We start from the raw sequence: 19,115 nt of genomic DNA on the forward strand, positions 1-19,115 counted from the left end.
TGTTTCCTTTATATAACCATAAATTCGGTGAACCAGACAGACAAATATCTAAATAAGCTAGAGGCTAGACCAACCAGTACAGAAGTCCTAATTAAGTCCTAATGATGTTCACATGAGAATTTACCTGTTGCAGTTAAGAATAAACAAATAACAAAATTTGATCAAATCCCCCATAACAACCAACCAAAAACAGAAATAAAGGAAGAAGAAGAAGAAAAAAACATTAGACTATAGTAAAGCAATAGCAAGATTAAAATAAGGAATCATAAATGAAAACCTGGCATGCAAGTAGATTACAAGTGCGCTCTAGGTACAGCAGATAAGGCTTAATTAATGAAAACCCTGAAAATGAGAGGGTTACATCTGGTACAAATTTCAAATCGGGCAATCGGGTAGATTATCCATTTAAAGTGGCAGGACCAAGCTCAGCCTGCAAACAGTACATAGATACATACATTTATGCATGTCTGCATATGTGTGTATGTGTAACTATGTATACATGCACAATATATAAGATTGGTCATCTGGGTTAACTAAATGAGCAGACCCTAGCCAAGACCACAAAACTGCTACTCCTAGTTAACATTCATGATCACCTAACAACCTTAGGCTTACCGGCTGCTACTTCCATTTGAAGACTATATATGCAAAAAGGACAAGAATACAAGTTTTGAAAAATTCAATGAATAAAACAGAAACCTTTGAGAATGTCAATGTATATATATGATGTAGGCTGCAGTTGCGGTAATTTCCACATGTTTGAATCAAGAAAAAAAAGGTGGAAGCTAGGATGGATGTTGTTTACTTGACAATTGACATAAAGTTTTGGCACAGCATTAACAATAGAAATCAAATATAAGAACGGAATAGCAAGAGAAAACAAAGTGATCGATATAATTAATAAACGAGTTGCGAAAGAAAGAAGTAAGTTAATTACCGCAGAAAGCAGGCAAGTAGGTTGACAGCAATGGTAGGATCTTTTTGAGTGCGCCTGGTACAAAGATGCGAGTAGTTAGGTGTATTCAATCACTACGACAATTGCTGAATTGCTAATCCCTCAAGTGATGAGAATAGCAAACGCAGAGGACAAAGGATTTCAATTCTCCTCTGTGTATATCTCAGAAGTCATACCTATGTTAAGGGTAACACATTTCTATATGCATGCTTACCAAACATGGGAATCAAATCTCATATAGTCATATCCCTTCCCAACCCCACTCTGCGAACCAAACATACCCTTATTGTGAGTTATTTTCACCAAATTAACCCTACTAAAAATTTAAAATATTTATTTTAAACATAAATTAGGGTATTACTGACAAACAAGTTTTGATCTCAACACAAATCAATATTTCTCAATATTTCTTGGTTACTAGTCTCAATATTTCCAATCACTATAATGGATATTATTCATTCTCATCTCCTTCGAATGAGTATGGGTATAACATTCCCAAATAACCCATCCTGCGCATGAACCAAACAAGGCCCAAGGGTTTATTTTGTAAAGGTATATATGACTAGACACAATGGCTCCTATCATGGACTAATTAGGAGAGACTATGAGGTCTTTTATAAGAGCCCTTAAATCAATCCAATGACACATTTTTTATCAATTTAAAACCTCATTTATATCCATTTTATTATCAATTAACCCGTATGAAATTGTCCACCTCTAAAAAAAATTTCACCGAAAACTTTTTTATTCCTCAGTTTGTTTTTTACCCCATTCACTTACGGATTCATCCAATATCCTCATAGGGTGTAGAATGAGACTTGTGAGGGCCGCATGTTAGGTTTTAACACTGGGCCTAAAAAATAAAAGTTAAAACTTAACATAAACCCGACAAACTAAATGTCATTCTATTTTTTTTTGGCCAAACAAATGTCATTCTATTAATTAAGAGTTTTTTGCACTAATACCACCCAAACTATACGAGGTGTGCAAATATACCACCAAAAAAAAATAATTTACAATCAACCACCCAAACTTTATAAGATGTGACAATGTGGCATCTAGTTACGGTCAAATTTTTTGTTAACTCAAAGGGTATTTTGGTCAATCCATATAATTAACATATAAATTTTTTTTTATTGGAATTTAATTTAAGGAAAGTTTATTTAGATAAAACACTTTTTTTCTTTTTAAAATTTTTCAAAACTAATTTAGGGGCAAAAATTTTTAGATAGAGCACCTATTTTATTTTTTTAATCTAATTTAAAGGCAAAATTATGTAGATAGAACAATTTTGTTTCATAAAAAAAGGACAATTTTTTTTTCTTATTTTTTTTCTATTTTCTATTTTTTTGTTAGTAAATATAATTTAAAGGCAAAATTATTTAAATTAGACACTTAAAAAAAGATTTAGGAGTATAATTATATAGAAATACTTGTCAAAATGAATTTATTTTTTTAATTTTGCTCAAGTACAAAATGGGAAGTTTGGGACACAAATTTAAGATGTAACAAAAAATGTGACTGGAGGTGCCACATGGCCACATCTGATGAAGTTTGAGTGGTTAATTGTGAAAAAAAAAAAATTTGGGTGGTATTAGTGGGAAAAATCCTTCTACTAATTTGAGGACTATAAAAAGAGGGTTAAAAAATTGAAATGGGGGGTGTCAAAACTCAAAAGAGACTTTTAGCTCACAATTTTGAGTGTGTACGACTGTCCTTAGCATATACAAGTACAACCAGAAAAACCAAGGTATGATGTGTCACTTCGTAGCGCATTTTCATTGGTGCAAGGAAACAGTCTCACAAAAATGACATGTAAACGCATACATTTGGTATTTGTCTCTCAGTCTCATACTCTCATTCCCAATTAGGGGCATTCGGGAAAGAAACCCCAGTTTGGGGTTCGTCGGATAATAACAACACACAAACACAACACAACCTTTGAGCAGAGAACACAAAGCCAAACGCCAAACACCCACAAAAACCAAATCTTTGCTTCCAAAATCGCACCACTGGTACGCAAAGTCTCACTCTTTTTCATTTTCTCGATGTCGTGGTTTCACTTTTGCAGGCCGAAGTTGCCTTTGCCCCATGCATTTCTGATTCGCTTTTGAACATTTTCGTAACCCAAATCCTCAAAATCTCATCTTTTGTGGGTTTTATTGACTGGGTTTAGCTTGATTTTCATTTTCTCTCCCTAATAAGTCACGAATAGGCATAGGGTTGATTTGCTCGTGTTGTTCACTCAGGTAGCTGCGTTTTTTTCAGGCAAGTAGTTGTAAACTGTATTGGGTTTTCTATTTGGAAGAATTTCATTTATGGGGTTTTCTATTTTACTCGAATGAATTTGTTTACCTCTTGGAACTTAACTATATTGCTTAGCCAGAGATGGGTTGGCCCTAATTTCTATTATCTAATTAGATTAGATGGAAATGATTGTGTTTCATTCTAATCTAATTAGTTTTAAGGTTGTAGGAATCCTTAAATGCAAAATATTCCTTGCCCACACTTCTTTTTTAGTTATTCTAACACTGATGCATGAAGAAAAAAGGTACAAACCCTAGATGCCATGTTTAAGAGTTTGCTAGTAGCTTCGTGTGCTCAATTTGCTTGCTGAAGCCACGAAGTGAGAAGGGAAAACTTGGATTTGTAATGGTCTATAGTTGGAGTGGCAATTGTTAGGTCCCATATGTTTCTCAGCAACCATGGGGCATCAAGAAAAGTTGGCAAGTTTACGCTTTTGTTGCATTTCTTACGACAGCTTTTAAGTCTTTGCTTCTTGCTTAGAAACTGCTATTAGATGTTTTTCTTACTCTGGAAGTTCATCTGAGTTAAATTTATGTTAGTTATTCACTAGTGTATATGTATGCCTTTAATGAATTCTCATGGGGTTGGTGCAATTTCCATAATTATTGTGCACGCCTGCAGCTTATTCAGTTGACAATTGGGTTAGTTATTGGATGACAAAAGTTGCTACGTGAACCAGACATGGCAGAAGGAGCGGAAGTTGAGGAACGGGTGGATCTTGATGAGGACAACTACATGGAAGAGATGGATGATGATGTAGAAGAGCAAATAGATGAAGATGGAGTAGATGGAGTAGATGGAGGCAGTGATGAAAATGTGGAGGAGAATGCTGAAGGAGCACACGAAGAGCCTACAATTAAGGCTGGCGAGAAAGAACAGTCGCCAGAACCCGATGGAAACCAAAATGCTGGTGAATTCGTGGAGGATGAAGAGAAACCTCCTGCTTCTGTCAATGAAGAGGAGAAAGAGAAACATGCTCAACTTCTTGCCCTTCCCCCCTATGGGTCTGAAGTTTTTGTTGGTGGACTTCCTAAAGATACATCGGAAGAAGATTTGAGGGATCTATGCGATGGAATAGGCGAAATTCTTGAGGTCAGAACTGTGACCTCATGTGCTTGTGGCATTTTAGCCTTATGTTTGGGGTTGACCTGATTGGAAGTTGGATTTTCTGCGAGGGTTTGATTTTTTAATTATTTTGCAGATAAGATTAGTGCAAGACAGGGAAACTGGTGAAAGTAAGGGTTATGCATTTATAGGATTTAAGACTAAAGAGGTTGCACAAAAAGCCATTGAAGAGTTGCATAGTAAAGTATTCAAGGTAGTGATTTTTCTTTTTGCAAAGCTACATACTATTATCACCTCCATTCCTTTTTAAGATAGATCCAGCTTGGTTGTCATCTATAATGTTTTTCATTTCTGCAGGGTAAAACCTTAAGATGTTCACTTTCTGAAACTAAACATAGATTGTTCATTGGTAATGTTCCAAAAATCTGGACTGAGGATGAGTTTCGAAAAGTCATTGAGGAGGTTGGTCCTGGAGTTGAGCACATTGAGCTCATAAAGGTTAGATATTCAAATCCATCCTTTGTTATGTTAATGTAAAGATTAATAGCAACAAGGATTAGCATCCTTACCGTCGTTATCTTTTGTTAATTGCAGGATCCTCAAAATCCAAGCAGAAATCGTGGTTTTGCTTTTGTTTTGTATTACAATAATGCCTGTGCTGATTATTCAAGACAGAAAATGGCAAATTCAAATTTTAAGCTGGAGGGAAATAACCCAACTGTGACCTGGGCTGATCCAAAAAGTACATCTGATCATACTGCTGCTGCTGCTCAGGTATATTCCAATTGAAAGGAAATTCCAGGTTCATGGGGCTGAATTAATAGTTACAGATTAAAGAAAAGCATTTTAGAAGCATTTGTGGTTATGTTTGAACTGCATCTCTGACACAATGTCAAAGCAAACATTAAACTAACGCATAGGAATCTGTGCTACATAACTGTAACGCCCCCAAGCTTATCTCAAAAGTCTAGGCTATACGCGAGTGATGGATCACGCTCCACTGAACTGCTTCCCCTGCAGACCCACATGCACCTTGGTCTATTTATTCGTATAGTTTTCTACTTTTTAAGTTTAATAAGGTATAGTTTTAGAAATTAAAGAATGGAGAGTACAAATGGGCTGTTGCCTATTGACCTTCTGCATTAGTATAGATATATGTTCTAGTTTTATTTTTCAAATTGTTAAACTTGTATGAATCAATTCAATGATACATTTTATTTGCTACTAAAAATTTTCAGATTATGTTTTTCATTACATTGCCTGCCCTGCTAATTCACGTATGCTTGCTGGTAGTCTTATGCACTCGTATTGACTTGTTTTTGTGATTCTCAGGTGAAGGCTCTTTATGTGAAAAACATACCTGAGAACACTAGCACTGAAAAGCTGAAGGAACTTTTTCAGCGCCATGGTGAAGTGACAAAAGTGGTCATGCCACCTGGCAAAGGTGGTCAAGGCAAACGGGATTTTGGATTCGTTCATTTTGCTGAAAGGCTAAGTGCTCTGAAGGCTGTCAAGGATACTGAGAAATATGAAATTGATGGTAAGTACATTGCACCTCCTCAGGGGCTCTTTAGGAATTTAAGATCCAGTGAGATGGACCTCTCTATTAGCAGTTATTTCTACTAGTTTTTAGCTTGATGCAGTGCAATTTATCTGTCTTTTAGCATATGTATCATGCAGCTGATGCTACGTTAAGCATATACAAATGAGGTGAATTCACTGAACTGATTTTGGAAAGTCAAGTACATTTGAAGATGAATTAAAGAAATTAAAGCTGGCCAGCCAATCTGTAGCAAAATTATTTTCCTGTAAATATGTCAAGTAATGCAATTAAATATGTTTTGATGTTTTTGCAAAGCTATTTAACTTGTAAATGGTAATTAATGGAGGGTCTGGCTCTTTCTATTGCATATTTGTTTGTCTGATTTTTGTATAAAATTCCATGAGTTAATCAATTGACATTGCTCTGAAACTTCCTCTTTATTTCTGTGTTGAGTTCATAGTCTCCAAAAATTATATATCAAGGAATTTGTTACAGGTCAGCCACTGGAGGTCGTCCTTGCGAAGCCTCAGACTGACAAAAAATCTGATGGGGCTTATCCCTACAATGCTGGGCCTCATGCAAACCACCTTCCACACCAAGGGTATGGTGGCTTTGCTGGAAATCCATACGGCTCTGTAGGGACTGGATATGGTGTTGCTGGAGGTTTTCAGCAGGTAGATAAATGAATTTAGATTGGTCCTATTGTCTCTTGTCATGGTTCCGTATCAGTCTAATTTCTGGTAATGCATTCCTTACATGAACAGCCAATGATATACGGTAGAGGGCCAATGCCAGCAGGAATGCAGATGGTGCCAATGGTTCTACCAGATGGTCGAATTGGCTATGTTCTGTAAGTTGCCATTTATATTGCTGAGAGGTTTTTTCAAAAAAAAAAAATAGAATTATGTCTCATAGTGGTTGGTTTTGTGCAGTCAGCAGCCTGGTGTACAGATGCCATCTCCTCGGCCCCGAAGAGGAGATCGGAGCAATGGTCCAAGTGGACAGCCTGGACGAGGAGGTGGTGGCAGCGATGAAGGCAATCGTGGCAGGAGGTACCGACCTTACTAGCAGCAGAGAATTGAGGCTGTTTTTTGGGTAAAACAAGGAACATGTTGTGGTTGGTTGGATGAGAGTTACTTCAAACAAAAATAACAGAATTACCCCTCCCCCTCTCCCTTTTTTCTCTTTTCAATGGAAAAGATGGAGAAACAAAAAAGAAAAGGCCGCTAGGAATAGGAAGATGAGGTATTATAACTTGATGCTGGTGTCTCAATGCTGTTAGATGTATGGCCAAAAAAAATGCTTTCATATAATTGACAGTTTAGGAATTGTCTCTTGTATTAACTTCGCCTGTACTGCATGTGGTTGGCATATTTTTATTGACACCTAGGGGTGTGATTTGGATTGGAAAATCCGAATCAGACTGATTCCAATCCGAAAATTTTCAATTTTGAAACGTCCGAATCAAATTCGAAATTCGAAAATGTCAAATTCCGAAAAAAATTGGATTGGAATTGGAATATATCTGTAAATTCCAATCCAATCCGAATTTCGATCCAAACTTTTTTGAAATTTTTTAAAGGCATTCCAATTTGATATTTTCAAAATTATGCTAATTTATTTTGTATTTAAATTAATATTATATTATTTATTTAGTTTTTTACTATATGTTTTATTAATTTGTTATTTGTTTCAAACATACATATACATATATATTAAAAAAAATAACTAATACTATTAATATAAATATATGTATATTATAAATATATATGTATCATAATAACATAAATGCTAACAAAATCATCCACATTTTTTGTATGTGTAATTATTAATATTTTTTGTTTGTTTTTACTAATAATAAAAAGTAACGTGAAGATTCTGATTTTTTATTTGAAAATTTTAAATTTTTATTCGAAAGTTTTGAAAATGTGACATTCTGAAAAAATTCAAAAAATTCGAGAAATTTAAAATTTCAATTTTTTGGATTGAAATTAAAACATCCTATTTCGACCCGATCCGTCCTAAACACACTTCTATTCACACCTACCAGAAATCAAAGTTGATTTTGTTGCCAGCGCATTACTATAACATTCTGCATCCAAATTTTGGCAGACGTTGCTTTTCTTTTTGCTACTTTACTTTACGAGAACTGATGGATTATATTTTAGACCATATTAGCTGTTTACATTTGCTAGTTGATGTGTTAATTAAAAGGGTACATCAATTGCTACATTGTGATCAGCTAATGTGATCTATAAATATGGTCTTTTTAGTTTTACTTCATTGTATTAGCCAAAAAATGAAACATTATGATGGATGCAGAACTCCAGGCTTGAATATCGTATGCACAATCTACACAGCGTCAAATGTGATGAAGACAATATTTGAAAATGTGAGCAACCTTTATGGTTAATTAGAAGTTCAGTTGATAACACACTTTTGTTTTTAAAAAGAAAATATACATAAATAGGTTTTAAAATTAAAGGTAAAAAACTAACTTTTAGTTTTTGTATATTCCTTTTCTTTTATTAACCTCTCTTTCTTCGAACTTTTCTCTACTCTGTAAAATGTTAAAGACATACACATCATCAAAATCTAAAGAGATATTTACAAACTAGCAGAGCAAAGAGATGGAATCTCAATCAACATTGCAATGTAAGATTAAAAACAGATAACTAGTGCTGCTGCTGCTGCAGTGGTCTTTGATTCATCTTCTGCAGAATGTAAGATCTCAGGAACAGTTGGAAGTAGACAATTAATATGGGGATAAGTAGGAGTGATTGCAGAAGCAGCAATTTAACCCCATTGGAGGCTCTCTGTATCCAAATACATGTTATACAGCACATCAAAGATGAAGGCACCAGTCTCCATGATATGCTTAATTGCTTTCAACATTTTGTCAGCCAAGCAATTCAAAACTTCTTACTTTACAGTTAGATACATTTCATTCTAATTAGGTAATTGAATAATAACAAAAATCTGGAAAGGAACATATCCTATTTCAAAATCTGTATAGAATATCATACTTTTCTTGTTTCACATGGGGAAAACAATACTAAAACCAAGATTTATTACCCAAATGCAATCAAACAAACCAATATATTGGCAATCAGTGTCACAAGGAGCAGGGATTCATTTATCCTATAAATTAATAAGTTGTAACTTGTAAGCAGGAAGTTTGCTCACTGTCATCCTTAATTTGTTTCATAATTCATACCAACTGCTATATAAAAGAAAAAAATAAAAATTTAGAATTGCTTATCAGCAATTGGTCTTTGACAGAGATTTGCAAACAAAACAAAGTAAACTAATGATCCTTTCATATTGTAATGAATATAAAGTATAATTCAAGAAAAGATCATTCATGTATATGATTTGGTTGGACAGACAGCTACTTTCTTACAAGAAACTAATTGTAAGAGTCTCATAGTATCCTTTACCTAGATTTGTCGACCTAGGAAGCCTTTCCAAGTTTGCAGGAAGCCCTTATAAATTTACTCTTATGTCAAAAGTATGCATATAAGAAACTGCAAAGAAAAATTAGAAAAAAAAAAAAAGATGGATCACATCACATCTTTTCTACACTTTGTTCTGCATGTTTTCAGGATTTACATGATTTCTTATATTATGTCGAGAAAGACCATACAAGTCATGCAAAGCTTAAGAAACAAAACAATCATAAACAATTGAAAGTAATGTAGAGGAATCCAGATTCATCTTTCAGAAGACAACAAGTGAGAAACAAGTGCCAGACAAGTTAAGCTTAATACATCACCAAAGAAAGTCAAAGCTGCCTAAACAAAAAGCCAAACAATTGTAGAAGAAACGCCACCCCCTCTCGTATTAAAAAGCCAAACATTTGGCAAGGCTGCCTAATACGGAACTACCAGAAATATGAATCTGTGAATTTAACATGTAATCTCCAACATCAAATTCAGTCTTTGTCATTCTTCTTATACACAAAATTAATGATCTTATAATTATATAATAAAAGTGAAATGGAAGCTTCAAAAACTTGTTATCTATGCTATTGCCAGGTGTCCTTGAATGATTCAGGCTAACTCAACGTACAATGCATTGGGTTTTTTCTTTTCTTCTTTTCCATTATTTTCTCAGCCCAACAGAAATAGATATATAGCCATAGAGGAAAGAAAAAAAATATAAGGGTGACAATAAAATTGCAATGACCATCACAAAAGCCCTTCATTTCTATATTACAAAACAAGATCAATGTAAAAAATAATAATAATAAATTAAATACCCACAACATGAATCAAATAAGTGTATTATTCACACTAAATACATAGACGGGCAATTAGCCTAAACTCAAATGGTCTTAGAAGAAAGGTCCTGAAGACGCTTTTCCAACTCATCCAACCTCCTACCCCACTCAGTGTTCACACACAAGGGCCTCACTTTGCTATAGTCCACACCATCCTCTTCCCTGTGACTGCCCACATGGGATGATGATGAACCCTTCCTCTTCTTCTTTTTCTTGCCACTCTCTTTGTGCTTCTCGGCAGCTGCTCTCTGCATAGCGAAAAGCACTTCTGACCCACTTATCTGCCGACCCTCTTCTAGTTTTTGCTTCTGCTTTTGCTTTTCTTGTTTTGGGACTCCTGCGCTGGTGGGTTTGGGGTTGGATTTGAGTTTTGTGAGGAGGGAATGGCCTAAGTCCCCAAGGTCTTGGGTCGGTGGCTGAGACTTGGCGGCGGAGACGGTGAGGCCAAGAGGGCTCCGAGGTGGTTTGGCTGGTTTGGGGATGAAAGGGTGACATGGTGTTGGTGGGGACAGGTAGGAGACTGCCCACATGGTGTGGTTTTGGTTTTCGGGTTTTGTTGGGTTTTAATGGGTTGGCTACTTGGCTTTGCATTTATCTTGGCCATACATAAATGGGTTGGGTTGGGTTATCCTTTTTGCTGCGTTATGAGCCATGAAGGATTTGTTGCCTTGTTGGTTTGGTCTTCTTGCCCTTTTGGGTCGACCCGTCAAAAGAAGTGTCAATTTAGGCAAGCGGGAATTACCTAAATTGACTCTCTTTTGATAATCTACGGGCGGGGTACTGGGGTTAGTTCAACCCACATCCCTATTCATGGTCATGAGGTAGGAGATGGTTGTGGATCCAAGGTCAAAGTCTTAGGATGTGGATGTTTGAATTAGGGTCAGAGCTCGATAATCATGATTAGGGACATAGCCAAAAAAAAAAATTAATGGGGGCCTCTCCAAACAATAAAATAAGTATTCATAGTAGATATTGTCTTTTTATAAATTGGATAAATCATACTCAAACAGTCAAACCTACCTGTAACTTATAAAGAAGATTGAGAAATTATAAAATTCTCTCAATATATACTAAACTCTAGCTAAGAACAATGTAACTAAAGAAAAATTCTAGATAAGAACTAGCAAGTAAAACTATAAACTTTTAACATAATGTGAAAGTGAAATTATCACATTTTAATATAGATTTACTGTAAATAAAAAAAGGGGTCAAATTAGAAAGCCAAAAAGAGGGGTCAAATTATAGTTTATGCCTGTATATGTGTGAGAGTTACTAATTGCTCTTCATTAGGTTATATGTGTGAGAGTTACTAGTTGTTTTTCATTAGGTTATATAACAAAGTTTTTATAGCATGTTTACTAATGAAGAACAACTAGTAACTCTCACACATATGCACGCATTTTGGCTCTACACAAAATGTGTTCTTGTGGGTCTTAGGAAAATTCATCTCCGATCATGATTCAATATCTTGGACAAGTTTGAAGTTTGGGTTGTGGGTTTAGCCGTCTAGAGCATATAGTTTAAGGATTAGACTCAAGTTTGTGGGGATTTGTAACTCTAATAATTAAAAACATTTATTCATACACCCAACGTCCGAGTTTGAATCATTATCTCCTAATATCATTTAATTAAAAATAATAATAATTGGGCTCAAGTGTCTTTGTGATGAGATATGAAATTAATACTTGTTCAAATAAAATGTGAAGATGTAGGATTTTGGATTCATCATCTTAGAATCCCTTTATAAATTCATAAATCTCATGTTCAATACTCAAACCAAGTAATTTTAACAATATAAGAAGAATTGATTGTGTTTTTGGTTCATTGTTAATATTATATTTTATTCAGAAAAATAATATGAGATTTTGAACCTCATTTTCTCACCTCAATATCTCCCTCCCATCTTGAAGACGATTAAAACACTCAAAGGAAAAAAAAAAAAAATTATCAATCATATCCTAATAAATGCCATTGTTTGGAAGGGGGCAGGTTTAGTTTGAACCCAATAAATGTTGCTGTGTTGTGAGGGAGGGAAGGGGCTACAAGAGTTAACAAGTATTAAATGAAAATTGATTCAAAACATCACGTTGGCAAATCCTCTCCTCTACTCTCCTTGTCCCAAATCCTATTAAGTCAATGTCGAGTAGATGTGAATAAATGTAAAATCGACTCGAAACGGCCATGCTTGTGGCTTGTGTGTGTCCAAGCTCATAATAATTAATTATTTATGGACAATCCCCAAAATAAACTAATCGATTTATCGACCCCTTGGTCACTAATTTGGGTACCAACCTTTGTTATAAGTCCCAATCAAATTTGGTCAGCAAAAAATGGAAAAAAAAAAATGATTCCCAATCAAATTGCATATCCATATTCCATCACATATTACATGTGTGTGGCCCCAAAGTCCCAAACCATATAATAGATAATAGAGTGCTGAGTGCATGACTGTATGAGCTAGGCAAAGATAAAAACAAAGACCCAACAAGTGGAAAAAGCCAAATCAAGCTTTTCTACTTGCTTCCTTGGCTCTTCGCCACATGATATTTCTGTGGCGGCTCGCTGGCTCTCTCTATGCATACTAATTTTTTAGTGTGATTGTAATACTGCTATATAATATTTATATATATTTAATAATATTATATTTTAAAATGTAAATTATTTGTTCACACATAGTATAACATATATATTAATAACCGGCGTTATAGTTACACCCAAACAAATTTCCCACCATTATAGGCATAGTTTACTCTATATTTGAGTTTTATCGTTTGTTTATATTTTTGTGTTTATATTAAAAAATACGTCATCTTGTAATTCAATTTATTTATTAACATTAAACTAGCATGATATCAACAAACGGTCCACCATTTGATTTCAGTTTTCAAGTAGTTGAGATTTTATTACTTCGTCCTTCTTGGTGCATTCATTGTAATTGTACAACACAAGATTCATATCAATGCTAGTATTCAGACTTTGAATTATTTGATTTGAGGGAGTGAGAATTCAATGGTTAGCTAGGGAAAACAATGTGTATTTGACATTTTGACAAGCCCTTAATTTTGCAATTATTTTTTAAATGACTAATTCATTCTAAAAGTTACTATAATCAATGTACCTTGTTCATACCAAATTTGATAACTAGTAATGTATTACAAATAGTAACCCACATAAAAATAGAAAATAATTTAACCCACCCCATGTATTACAATTGGGTAATGGGGATCCTCCTCCACGAATTACAAGGTGCCACGTGGCGACCCTAAGCCATTGGAATTTTGACCGGGTAGCTATCTATCGAGTCCATCCATGGGTTTCCCAGAGCATCCCCCACGGCAACAGGCCTGAGCGCCCTCCAAACGGCGCTGTTACACTTGAAACCCGACCCGAACGCAATCTGCCAGACCCGGTCCCCCCTCCCGACCCGACCTTTGGCCTCCGCATAAGCCATCTCGTACCACAGAGAACTACTGGACGTGTTCCCGAAGCGGTGCAGAGTCATCCGCGATGGCTCCATGTGCCACTCAGTGAGTTGCAGGTTCTTCTGCAACTCGTCCAGCACGGCCCGGCCGCCGGCGTGGATACAAAAATGGTCGAAGGCGAGCTTGAAGTCCGGGATGTACGGCTTCACTTTGGCCTTGAACATCTTCTTCCGAATCAAGGTCAAGAAGAAGAAGATCTGCTCCGAAAATGGAAGAACCAGAGGACCCAAAGTCGTTATATTCGTTTTCAGGGCGTCGCCGGCCACCGCCATCAGCTCTCTGGCCAGCGAAACCCCGATCGTTCCTTTGTCGTCTTCTCGCTGGTACACGCACCTGTAGTTCCGGTCGTCTGGTCCTTTATGGGTTCGGACCGTGTGGACCAGCTGGTACTTGGACCGGGCCCGGTCCCGGTTCTTGTTCGACAGAAGAACCGCCGCGCCGCCCATTCGGAAAATACAGTTGCAGAGGAGCATGGAGCGGTCGTTGCCGAAGTACCAGTTGAGGGTTATGTTCTCGGTGCTCACCACGACGGCGTAGGAGTTTGGGTTCGCTTTCAAGAGGTCTTTGGCGAGGTCGATGGAGATCAGACCGGCGCTGCAACCCATTCCGCCGAGGTTGAAGCTTTTAATGTCGGTTTTGAGCTTGTAGTGGTTGACGATCATGGAAGAGAGAGATGGGGTTGGGTTGAATAAGCTGCAGTTCACGATTAGGATGTCGATGTCCGCCGGTTTGACTCCGGTTTTTGCAAAAAGGGAGTCCAATGCGCCGAACATAACCGACTCGGCCTCGGACCGGGCTTCCTCCATGGACAACCGGGGCGGTTTGGATGTAATTCCCTTGGGTAAGTACGTCTCGTCGCCCAGACCGGAGCGGGTCGATATCCGGGTCTGGAACTGGAGCGTGTCCTCGCCGAACGCGCCGCTGTCTTCGGTCATTTTCAAGAATGAGTCAACTGACATTTTGCGGTCGTCCTCCGGTTTGTAACACGCGAAGTCCACCAGGTAGACCGGTCTAGACCGCTTGGCCCAGTAGAGGCCGAAGAAGAAGAGGAGGACCCCAGAAGCAGCGAGTCGGGTGGCGGCGTCGATGCTTTCGAGGCGGACCGCCTGGTTGGTCCACAGCTCGGTGATCCGGTTCAGTTCTAGACCGGTGAGCTGGACCACGACGGACACGAACAAAGGCGAGATGAAGAGAAACATGAGAATGGTTGCTGGGTTGCATGAGTAGCCGTAGCCGAGCTTCACGTACTTGAGCTTCACGGATTGTAAGAAATCGGGCAGGCGTTGCCGGATTTTGATGACGGCGGAGGATGAGTCCTTAAAAGCCATCTCCGCCGTCAACCTCTCCTTATCCATGTCTATACTATTGCTATCCATATTGAGTGAGTGAGTGTGTGTGTGTGTCTCTTTCTCTGATCGTTTATAAAACAAATTAAGCAGCTAGCTGTATGACTGCTGGAACTAGAAGAAGCTAGTTAGCTCAACCATAAATACCCTCAAAAGAAAAAAGAGTGCATGGGGATGAAAATGAAGGGTGGCTAGCTAGAGAGAGAGAGAGAGAGATTTGAAACTGTGAAAGTGAAGAATTGGGGGAAGGGAAGCTTATTAGAAACCCACATGGGATATGGAAATGGAATTCATATTAAGTAGTGCTTGCAAGAAAGCTGGAATGAGGGTGTTGAATTAATGGTGAGTAGTTCCTTTAAGGGACGACTGGATGGATGGATAGGCAGATAGCTCAACCACCTTGGGCTCATATGACTTAACATTGTTTAGATTAAAGTTAATCTTTGGGATGTTGGGTCCAAATTTTCCATCTTCTGCTTTGGGAAATATATATTGTTTTCTTATATATTATGTTGGTGTGGGTGGGATGGGGGTAGGGGGCAATTGACTATGTGGCCCATGTCCATGTGTGAACAAAATACTTATACAACAGGAGAGAGAGAGAGAGAGAGAGAGAGAGAGAGAGAGAGAGAGAGAGAGAGAGAGAGAGAGAGAGAGAGAGAGAGAGAGAGAGAGGTTTCTTTCAAGCAAGCTTTAAGGACTACTCAGGGGAGTCTTTAGGGGGTCCCCTTCTTCCCTTGTTTTTTGAACAGTTGCACATTCTTGACATTTCCACATATGCAAATGTATGTATTGAAAGGTGGGGTCCACTGCATTGCTGCTTTTGAGGGATATGATATATGTGGCATTATTCAAGAATATTTGGGGGTTTTGGAGGGTGAGCTATATTAATGGGAATGTGGAAGCAAGCAAGCAAATTCAAGGGTATTCTGGGGAATTGATGTTGCATGCACCTACAAGGAAGGCTGCTGGTGGTGGTGGTGGTGGTAGTGGTGGTGGTCTGGTGGGTGTAGGTGTAGCTGACTTGCTACTAGTCATCAAAGAACAATAAATGGAGGTAAAGGGTCAAACAAGTGCAAGTAGCGGTTAACTGTCTAGAGGAAGAAACAACCAACCAACCAACACCCTCATAAACTTTGCCACGTATCTTGTGTGTTTGAATCATTTTTTTAATGAAATGGTTAACACTTTAAACAATGTATGACAAAAGAATTAGGGTTACTATATTTAATTTTCCTTGAAATTTGAGTCAAAGTGGTTCACTTCATTGGTTCTAGTTCTTTTCTATTACTTTAAGTAACACTTATTTGAAAAAAGAGTATTGGTCTCAAATTGTTGTGGATTGAACCAATTTGTATGCATAACTACTCATATTAATTAATTAGATTGTGTGTTGAAAGAGTATGTTTGATAATTGAATTCTAATTGTGATGGATAAAGGACTAAATTGTTTCTCTACAAAATTAATATACTATCAGCTACATTGATCTAATAATGGCTTATTTATCTAGTTGTCATCTTTAAAATTTGGGCAATGGTAGAGAAGGGGGAAAGCTACCCCTCATAATGGCCTCATTGTTATTGTTTAGGCTATGCATCTATAGCTATCTGATAGCTAGATATATTCGCTTATGATAAAGATACACCATCAAAACTTGAAGCATAAAAAATTTGACTCTCACATCTTCAGTGAATACAACCAAAAGCAAATATACTAGCTTGCACCAACAGCTGAAACAAGAAAAAGAGTAAAAATCAAAATCCTATGTTATCCTATCACAATTGTATAAATACAGTATGTCACTTTTTTATCTGGTGACGTACTACATAATATGAGAGATAAATACAATAAATAGAAAAGAGAGCTGTTATTTACACACATTTTTTTTTTTTGCACACTCTTTCTTTAAAAAAAAAAAAAAAAAACCAAGAAAAAATATCATCTTACCCCTCTTTAATTTCCTCTCTTTTCCCTTCCCTCACCTACACACCCCATCCCCCCCCCCCCTACACACACCCCATCCCCATCCCCATCCCCATCCCCATCTTTTTTTTTTTTTTTTCTTCTTCTTCTTCCCCCACCCCCACCTGCACCATTTCTTCTTCTTCTTCTTCCCCCCACCCCGACCACCTCCCCCTGAGCCCTCCCCTCCTCTTTCTCTCCTTCCCTCTCTCTTCTCGCCCCACAGACAGTTGAAATCTAAAAAAAAAAAAAAATTGCAGGGGCTGGACAGACAGAGAAAGGGAGAGAGTAGAGGGGGAAGAAGAGAAAGAGAGAGAAGGGGAGAGAGGAGAGAGGGGCAGAGAGGGGTGGGGTGGTCGCCGGCGGTGGTGGGCTTCAACGGTGGTGGGTTGCTCGGCGTGGTCGGGATGAGGTGTGTGTGTTAAATGTTTGTTTTTTTTTCTTTTGTTTAGAAGGGGTGTGCAAAAAAAAAAAAAATTGGATATAAAGTCTTTTTCTAAGGGGTTTTTTTTTTTTTTTTTTTAGAAAGAGTGTGCAAATAGCAGCTCTCATATAAAAACTCATTACATGAAAAGTTTTACTTTTAAAGTTTATACAAGTGAAAAGTTTTAAATTTTGAGCATGCATTTTATGAACACCATTTCAAAATTAACCAAGAAGTTAAGATTAAGAGGACTTTTTATTGGCATTGGAAGCACATCACCTTATGAGAGGGTAACGTTTTGACAGGTTTTGGAATTGCTTTTCAAGAATAATAATTTAATTATCGCACCATAATGAATAGGACTATAAGTTTTCTTTTGTTTTTTACCACTGACTGTAAGTAGCAACAACCAATACAAAGAGAATAGTAGAAAAGGCAATCACAAACTGAGGTGAAGATATTGCTGGATGATTAAATCCTGCAATGGTCCCATAATACAAAACTCACCCCTGCATCCCACATCAAATTCAGGTGCTGGCTGTATCTATTATACTTAAGTGTCCACTTGACCAAACTTAGAAAAGGATTATAATTTCACAATTTTAATTGGTTAAATACTTGAATAAAAGTATCGATATCAAAAAATTGAAAGCTTTAGATGCAGGCAATCGATTTTTCTGTTCTGCAATCATAATCAGAATCAAAGCAAAAAGTTGTAACAAGTAATTCCTATTAAAAACCATGGTACCACATTATGTAGGAATGTCATTTTCTTAATTTTAAAAGAGGAAAAATTTTAATTGCATATATAGACTGGCCCCATTTCATGAAGAAGCTAGCTAACTGAAATTGTACCAGAGGGTTTTTTTAGGTGATCTCATTCAATCTATAAGATAAATGAACTTAAAAAGAGCTTGGATAAGTACTTGCAGTACAATTAATGAGACCAAAAGGCATTAGTTAGATAAGGTAATTGCTTAAGGTCAAGGTAATTAATTACTAGGATATGGCTTTAGCTGGACCAGAGATAGAGCTGGTAAGGCACAAATTCAACCTGGATTTGGTTCTGGGTAAGGTCAAAGTGGTCAAATTTGTAATTCACAAAAAATAATGACATGATAACCAAGCCCCATGATCCAAGTCTACTGACTAACAAGAAACTAATCCAATCAATGATCAAGTGGCACATTGTGGGCCTATCTGTCTATCTGTTATCAACCGTGACCTAACAAAATGGTATTTGCCAATTAATTGCAACAGCAATCTAATAAATGCAGGCTCACGCCATATCAAAAAAGAAAAAAAGATATGCATTGTGGGTTGGACAAGCCCAAGGGGTTGGGTTCATATATATATATAAATATATATTTTTTTTTTTCCTTTTGGAGAAATGGTTGTGCTCATATTAAGAGAGAGATGAAACTCCACCCGACGTGACAAATAAGTCTTTGTTCTTTTCGGTTATATGGACTTTTGGATCTATTTTAATTCTAACTTGCTAGTCTTTGTTCATGTATGACATTTTAATATTTTATATGGATTAGAAATGTTTGAATAAATCAATTAAACTCTTGCATTCTCTTCCTCGAAAACAAAAGAGAAACTCTTGCACTCTCTCATTTCATGGTATATAGAAACTGCAATCTACGCTGAGATCACGTTTACTATCATGAAATGAGAGAAAAAAAATTAAAGTGAGGAGGAATTATTCTTATTAAGTTGTTTACTATCATCTGAAATCATAATGA

The 19,115-nt window shown here is 36.9% G+C and overlaps 3 protein-coding genes across 6 annotated transcripts; 1 reads left to right on the forward strand and 2 right to left on the reverse strand.

Annotated features, from left to right (window-relative positions):
• The first annotated feature begins 2,813 nt into the window (after positions 1-2,813).
• Positions 2,814-7,248, forward strand: LIF2 (RNA-binding (RRM/RBD/RNP motifs) family protein). 4 transcript variants are annotated; one of them, XM_086235688.1, is made up of 10 exons: positions 2,859-2,970; positions 3,161-3,223; positions 3,884-4,354; positions 4,464-4,580; positions 4,685-4,825; positions 4,922-5,101; positions 5,660-5,867; positions 6,366-6,544; positions 6,635-6,720; positions 6,803-7,248. In XM_086235688.1, the coding sequence occupies exons 3-10, from the start codon at positions 3,944-3,946 to the stop codon at positions 6,936-6,938; spliced, it is 1,458 nt and encodes a 485-aa protein (XP_086091814.1). In that variant the 5' UTR covers positions 2,859-2,970; positions 3,161-3,223; positions 3,884-3,943; the 3' UTR covers positions 6,939-7,248. The 4 variants fall into 4 exon arrangements, with proteins under 4 accessions (XP_086091813.1, XP_086091815.1, XP_086091814.1 ...); XM_086235690.1 differs by having other exon boundaries at positions 3,942-4,354; XM_086235687.1 differs by lacking the exon at positions 3,161-3,223 and having other exon boundaries at positions 2,814-2,970.
• A 2,773-nt stretch (positions 7,249-10,021) lies between these two features.
• On the reverse strand, positions 10,022-10,755 carry LOC147290373 (death domain associated protein). Its single transcript, XM_086238169.1, has one exon. The coding sequence runs from the start codon at positions 10,680-10,682 to the stop codon at positions 10,197-10,199; it is 486 nt and encodes a 161-aa protein (XP_086094295.1). The 5' UTR covers positions 10,683-10,755; the 3' UTR covers positions 10,022-10,196.
• Positions 10,756-13,212: 2,457 nt separating this feature from the next.
• Positions 13,213-15,468, reverse strand: KCS1 (3-ketoacyl-CoA synthase 1). Its single transcript, XM_086235383.1, has one exon. The coding sequence runs from the start codon at positions 15,008-15,010 to the stop codon at positions 13,415-13,417; it is 1,596 nt and encodes a 531-aa protein (XP_086091509.1). The 5' UTR covers positions 15,011-15,468; the 3' UTR covers positions 13,213-13,414.
• Positions 15,469-19,115: the final 3,647 nt, after the last annotated feature.

This window comes from Dryas octopetala, chromosome 3, assembly GCF_963921425.1.
Source record: "Dryas octopetala chromosome 3, drDryOcto1.1, whole genome shotgun sequence".
Lineage (NCBI taxonomy): Eukaryota > Viridiplantae > Streptophyta > Magnoliopsida > Rosales > Rosaceae > Dryas > Dryas octopetala.